At 34.9% G+C, this 7316-nt stretch overlaps 2 protein-coding genes across 2 annotated transcripts; one reads left to right on the forward strand and one right to left on the reverse strand.

The window, feature by feature from the left end:
* Window positions 1-79: 79 nt before the first annotated feature.
* Window positions 80-4344, forward strand: LOC109585623 (uncharacterized). The gene is made up of 8 exons (XM_020001758.1): window positions 80-186; window positions 1987-2304; window positions 2544-2792; window positions 2873-2934; window positions 3499-3694; window positions 3783-3866; window positions 4048-4177; window positions 4233-4344. The coding sequence occupies exons 1-7, from the start codon at window positions 120-122 to the stop codon at window positions 4161-4163; spliced, it is 1092 nt and encodes a 363-aa protein (XP_019857317.1). The 5' UTR covers window positions 80-119; the 3' UTR covers window positions 4164-4177; window positions 4233-4344.
* A 485-nt stretch (window positions 4345-4829) lies between these two features.
* LOC109585619 (laccase-2-like) lies at window positions 4830-7316 on the reverse strand (the record flags this gene model as incomplete). The annotated part of the gene is made up of 1 exon (XM_020001754.1): window positions 4830-7316. A coding segment is annotated over one exon (2277 nt), but the record flags the coding sequence as incomplete, so codon positions are not given.

The following is a 7316-nucleotide window of genomic DNA, read 5'->3' on the forward strand; positions in this document are numbered from 1 at the left end:
GATTTTAATGCACTTATGTCATAATAGATTGTTTACAGCGGTCTATTTATTATCAGACCTGTAGTATCAAAGTCACAATCATAGGGCAGACTAATGTTGCTCTACCTATATAAAGACAAATGAAGCTTGTTACTTTTCTTTTGGTGGCCCATTGGCTTTGTTCTCTTGCCTCCTCTCAAGCAACAGGTGTGTTGATAGAGTAGTGAGTACGGTACCTTATAATAACAAAGTGTGCTTGTATAACTCTATGATGTAATAGATTATTACAATTACATGAATAGTATATTCCACTCAACCCTAGGAACTCAACATATGCAACCTTTTATTTTAGTTATGCGGCTGAGTTTGGACCAATAAACACTGGAATAACTTTTTATAAGAATGTGGGATAAGGATGAGACTTTTACAGGTGCTTAGTCGCCCAATGCCGCTTTAGGATCTCAGGTCTTGGGTCCCTCAGCCCTCGGGAACCCTGAGAACCGGGTTCTCCCTATAAACCCAATGGCATACCAAAGTTAACCGCAATGACGTTAAGCAGTTTACATTATTTATCAGTTTGGCGAGCGCCCAGACTGATAATTCTTTTTTAAAAAGCTAACAGAGCGAGATCTTCTGATAATGATGGGCTTTATGAAGACTAGTCGACTCCAGTAGTTATTGTACTGCTTATCAGGAAGAGCAAGACCGTGTTACGAGGAAAGAGCGAAACAAGGTAGCCAAAATAAGTGGAAATAACATCGGCCATGTCTCATGTCATTATAATACGTCCTAAGTGACGTAGCTACATTTTTCAAATTCCAATGCAACTGCTTCCACTTCCGGTCCATTCTCAGTTGGGACATACCTTAAAGCCACTTATTTTTAATTAGACAATTTTTTGCGATTTGTTAATGGTACTGATTTAGCATGTACTAATTTTTTTGCGATTTTGCTCTTTTTTCCCAATTAATAACTGTTAATAAACCTAAATTATTAATAAATGCGAGTACTAATTTTTTGCGATTTTAAAGCCACTCACAAAAAACGTAAAAATTAGTATACATTTGATACAGTCGTGACTGGCATCAATGTTGAATCATGTCTGTTGCTCTGGCTGAACCAGGGCCGTACTCCAACATGGTTGTATCATGGATGGTTATCATGATTACATCATACTAGACTGATTGCTGTGCAGGCTGCCCAAAATCCATGATACAGGGATGTATCAAGGCTGATCCTGATTGATATCAGCCATGATTCCGGGCAAAGACGGTAAAATTCTTGGCTGTGTATATACTCTACTGTCTCAGTATGCCAAGGAGTTTAGTTGTTATAATAATAAGGGACAGCATAATTTTTTGAGTGATTTAAATGTATCATTATTTTAAAAACTTATAATTAGATCTTACTAGCTAAAATACGTACTTTAGAGGTACTTAAACTATTATATAATTGCTAATTTTGTTACTGGAATGATATAATTAAAATTTTGATACACATTGTCATCACTGAATATAATTAGATTTATAGTAATAGTCTAGCTACTGCAGTGACTAGTTATAATCTTATTTGTACAAGTAGACATATCAGTAGTGCAAGTAGATATATCAGTAGGAGTATGTGTAGTCAGGTGGGGGGCTTACACATGCTCTTAAGAAAAATGGAGCTTCAGCTCAAGCTTCTGACTTCTCTTTTGTTTGCTCACTGTCTTCATTCTCTATTGCCTCCTCTCAAGCAACAGGTGTGTTGAAATAGACTTATACTTACCTCTGCTAACTTCCTTTAGTATATTTAATAATTTTTATATAAATTTTACCCGATGACAGTATAATAGAGTATAGAGAGTTATACCTTATCATAACAAAGTGTGCTTGTGTAACTCTATGATGTAATAGATTCCTAGTATTACAATCACATGAATTTATTTATTGTCATCATAAGCAACATACTCTATTCTACTCATCCCTGGCACTCTGAATTTGTGACTATCCAATTTTTTATTTTTAGTTGAATTATCTCCATCTACCGGTAATGTCTCAGTATGCCAAGGAGAAGTACAAAAGATAACTTGTACTGTGAATGGATCTCAAGTAGTGGCCTGGCAATATAATGAAGAATCTCTAATTTACTTCGATGCTGTAAAAACTGGTGAAGATAATACCACACTGTTTAATTTTAAATTACTGTGTCATAATAATGTCACACTAATCTCAACTGCAGTTGGTAATGTGTCTACTTTAATAAATGGGAGCACCCTTGAGTGTAGGAATACAATACCAGACATTAGTTCAAGTATCAGACAACATATCAACTTTACTGTTAAAAGTATGTGGGCTAGTTAATCACATCAGCATGTATACATCAAAATAGGAGTGCTAACTGAAATATAAACTGAGTGAAGAGGAGCATCAAGTGGAGAGAGAGGGAGTCAGGGAGGGGGAGAGGGAGGAAGTGGGAAATTAAGAATGTGCATTACTATAGCTAGACTACATAAAGTAACAATGATTTATTTATTTGTGATGCATCAAAAGATACATACTTCTTTATTTTTTGTCCTATTATAGATACAATACCTATCAGTTATCTTCATGTTGATGCTGTATCATCAGATACATTATTAATAATTTGGGCTGGAGCTGATTGTATACAATCTTATGATGTATTAATTAATGGAACTAATGTTAATACTACCAGTGGAATGAGTCTATTGTATAATACTGGAGGAGCTATTGGCAGTATTGATGTATTGGTTAATAGTGTTGATTATTATGGAAGAGCAGTGGGTAACTTATCAACTCAATATCAATTTAACAGTGAGTGCAACAAAAATTAGTTAAAATTCAGAAATCATAGATCTGTTCACAGTATTACATTGTATTTGTTTCTACTGTAGCACATGATTTTGAAGTTAAGGCTATTGTACGTAACAATACTTCCATCATTATCGCAATTAAGGTAATTACGAATCATTATTGTATGATGTAGCAGGTGTTCATAAAGGTTATTCTAAATCCCTTGTTAGTTGTTACTCTATCAATGTACTTTTAGCTATACATAGGCTGCATCTTGTTCATATTAAAAATACCCCTAACTTTCTGACAGATGTTGTAACAGATAGAGGATCCTTGAGATCAGGTTTATAACCACAGAATCCATACCAGAACAATCCTGTAATGGGTGTCAGAATACAATACAATACAATACAGAATCCATGCAATAGCCCATTTTCTGAAAATTAGCGTTGGCCATGGTTCATAATTTTTCCAAAAAATGGCTCAAAATTACCCCAAAATTTTAATACATTTTCTGATACTTATTGATGTACCTTTGTTGTGAGCTGATTCTGACTAAAAATTTTTGAGTTATGGCTATTTTAAAAATTGGCCAATTTTAAAAAATGTCCTGTACTTATACCTCATGCTTTTTCATGAAAAATGACTCCAAAATCACTCCAATCTTTAGCAATTTTTTCTGATGCATACATGATCTTATGTCGAGCATTTAAAAATTTATTTATAGGATAATTACATCAATCACCGGCCTGTTCCATTGTCCTGTGAATTAATAGTATCAAACTTAACTCAGTCATCATCATCAATGGACTGTCTCTCTAAAAGACTGTTTATATTCACTAATGTCACTGAAGGAGATGTGTATAATTATACTGTTACTATTACTAATGTCATTGGGTCTGCTGTTAAGAATGGTTCCATAGGTACATAATGAGTGTATCGAGTCAATTTAAAAAATAATTAAATGTACATGTACTAATACATAGCATATTAATTTTTATAAAATTGTAGTACTACCAGTACAAGTGTGCCCGTCACAAGCTCAAAATTTCTATTCAACTTTGATGATGTCTCAACAGTCTCTTTGTTTATCAGGTAAGTATTCTAGACCTTGACACTTCTTTAAAATTTGCGGATTTAATTTTCATAAAATTCAGTAATATTTTTACTGTAATTATTATTAGTAATAGTAGTAGTAGAAAGTAGGAGCTCTCATTATCATCATCATCATCATCATCATCATCATCATTATTATTATTATTATTATTCGCTACAGATACAAGCACCAGTACTTCAACAACTACCAGTAATAGACCTGGTGGATCAAATTGTGTCCTTCCTTGGATATTTGGTGTAGTAGCTGGGACAGTAGTGGCTTCACTTTTGATTTAGCTTTTACTTCAAAGGTAAAAATAATAATAAAATCTGTTTCATTTTTTATTATAAGCACTGATCATGTAGACTTACAGCCTCGTGTACTAAAGGAACATATTAAGATTGTCTTCCTAAGTAAAAATTATTATAGTTTTGTAGTTTTTCATTAGTATCAGTTTTAATGATTACATAGATATTTGCTTACTCAATTTGTTATCTTTTTTGTTAGTCATACAAAAAACTTACTGTCTCTTACAATAATAATTAAGATCAAGTATGTTAACTCCATTGTACAATCCTCATAACTCAAAAACTTTTAGTCGGAATCAGCTCAAACTTTCTACACAGCATAAAGACATCAATATGTATTAGAAAATATAATAAAAATTTGGGGTCATTTTGGAGCCATTTTTGAAAAATTCATGGACTATAGCACAGGATATTTTTTAATCTGCTTAATGGTCATAGTTAAATAACTTATGGTTTGGTGTGTGGTTTATTGTTCTTTAGTGTGACTTATTAGTTAATGTTAGCATGCATTGTCATTTGTAGACAACATAAGTATAGATACTAAAGTAAATGATGTAATCTATAATGTACTCTCCTCCTACTTTGCTTTATCCCCATCCTCCCTCTTTTCCTCTCCTTGAGACAGACCTGATAATTTTAATTTTTGAATTAAACTCTTACTACAAAAGAAACATACACATGGTAACTACTAAACTCTTGCTACAACATAATGCAATAATAATGTTCATTATACATTACAATGTGCACCCAATAACTATGTGTATGTATGTATGTGTACTAATTACACACACTCTATTATACTAATGCTACTACTACTATTAGATTAGTTTGAGTTATATTGTCAGGCCAATAGTATCAGCACCATTATAGCTTCACTGCTAGAAACAGAGATACGATTGCAATAGCAATAATGTACCCTGTGGAATACTTGCCTCGACCAGACTCCATGCCCCCACTTGTTGGTGTTGCTGTTACTGTTATTCTTATTGTTGTGGTCATTGTTGGAGCATTTGTTGCTGTTACTGTTGTTGTTGTCAATATTCCTGTTTCTGTTGTTGTCCTTGTTATTGTTGACGTTGTTGTTGGTCCCGCCTCTGTTGTTGTTTGTGTTACTTGTGATATACTTGTCCTTGTTTCTGTTGTTGTTGTTACTGATGGTTCTGGTGTTGGTGATGCAGTAACAGCAATTGCTGCTTTAAACTCGTCCAGTTCCAAAAAGTATTCACCACATTTATACATTCCTCCAGGTGGTGGTGTTTTAAAGCCTCCTTCATTAATGATGACTCCCATTCCCTCCAATTGATCTACCTCAATATGACAGTGTAGGAACCACCAACCAGGATTATCAGTTTTAAAATACACAACAGCATACCCACCAGCTGGTATTAACAGAGTATCCTTCAGTGGAGCTTTAGATGAGACCCTGCCTGTCATTCCTGTACGTGTAGAGTAGTCCCTATTAGGTTTCCAGCGAGGTCTAACACATAGTGTATCACCTCCACAATTTAAATCACTATTACCAGCAGTAAGTCTTCCACTGTTATCGTATCCACCAAATTGAATATCAACCACATGAAAGTAATGTCCATGAAGATGTATTGGATGAGCGAATAAAAAGTTACCTGTATTTGTAACATTGGGTCCAGTGGCTGATATTACTAATTCAATGGAACGATCAGCCTCTGCATCAACAACATGAGCACAGTAGCAATCCTGAGATATGACTTCTACTTCATTATTACGGTCACATTTACTGTTCTCATTCAATTCTTTGCAGAACTCTTTATTTTCAATATCAGTTAGTTCGCTTGCCTCAAGTTGTGCCAGTGATGCTGATGGTAGTTTCAGGTTACGTCCATTAACTGCACTGGTCTGACGTGTTCCTTCAAAACCGAAATTGAAGAATAACCTTGAGTTACTGTTTTGATCGGTAATGATGGTAGGCAGTTCATTAGTAGGATAGTCAGTTAGCAGTTGCAATTGATGAATATGAGTACAGTTGATGTTGAAATTATCTGGAAAATTCTTGAATGGACAATTGAGTGCTATACATTTATCACTATCAGTGCACCTTTGACTAACTGTTTGACTTCTAGCTGCGATATTTGCATATTCACTGGATGGTGTATCATCACTGTTGTAATTGAGAATAGCTTCTGCTGATTGTTCTTCTAAATAAGTTGATGTTGTAGTGAAGCTTAATGTAACCGCACGTATCATAAAGAGCCTGGTCGTTGTCTGCTGATAATCTTCTTCTTTTGTTTTCAAAAGGAAGTCATATCTTTCTCCAGAGTGTATTATGATATAATCAACTGTCACTGGCTCAATAAACTGACCATCAGTTGCTATTACTGTTAAATTATGATCTTCTATTGAGAAACGATAAGCATAAAGACTCTGAGCACCAATTAAACGAAATCGATAAGTTTGTCCTGCAGTAACTTTGAACTCGCTTAAGCTAGAATTGATGTAATTAACATCATTATGCCTTCCCCTTCCATTTATTAGTCCAGACCAATAAGACACTGGCCCTATTTCTGCACCATCTGATGAAGTACTTCCTGCAGCTCTATTTCCTTGCAGTTCTGATGCTTTATCAATGTCAAAGTACCTAATGCCAGAATGTATTTGTGTGAAGAGATCCAGTGAGCTGCTCTTCTGCCAGTCTAGTAATGTTAGGGTATGCTGTGCTGGATTGTCATTATAGCTTGTTATATTAAAATCTGTTAATTGACTAAAGAGGTTGTCTCTCTGTGTGTTACCCCTCTCTTTAACAATGAGAGCTCCAAAGAGTCCATCAGTTCTCTGAGCTCCACTGTGAGAGTGGTACCAGTGAGTACCGTATTGTTCAGCTTTAAAGATATAAGTGAAGTTAGTTCCTGGGGGTATACCACACTGTGTAACATGCTCCACTCCATCCATCCAGTTACTGTTCCTTTGATGCATCCCATGCCAGTGTACAGATACACTCTCTGATGCTAATCTATTGACTACTTTAATTTTAACCAACTGACCCTCAGTTACAATGAGTGTTGGTCCTGGTATATGTCCATTGACTGCTATAAAGGAACGAAACGTGTACCCATCAACACCAAACGGTTGAGTGCATCTTTTAGATTCCTCACTATTAGTAGAGTTACC

This window comes from Amphimedon queenslandica, unplaced genomic scaffold, assembly GCF_000090795.2.
Source record: "Amphimedon queenslandica unplaced genomic scaffold, v1.1 AMPQUscaffold_13034, whole genome shotgun sequence".
In the NCBI taxonomy this organism is placed as follows: Eukaryota; Metazoa; Porifera; class Demospongiae; order Haplosclerida; family Niphatidae; genus Amphimedon; species Amphimedon queenslandica.

Bases quoted from the DNA above. Each gene is read 5' to 3' on its own strand.
- LOC109585623 (XM_020001758.1), top strand. From the start codon at position 120: ATGAAGCTTGTTACTTTTCTTTTGGTGGCCCATTGGCTTTGTTCTCTT. The intron at 187-1,986 runs GTGTGTTGATAG...TTTTATTTTTAG, and splicing joins TGCCTCCTCTCAAGCAACAG to TTGAATTATCTCCATCTACC. The intron at 2,935-3,498 runs GTAATTACGAAT...ATTTATTTATAG, and splicing joins CCATCATTATCGCAATTAAG to GATAATTACATCAATCACCG.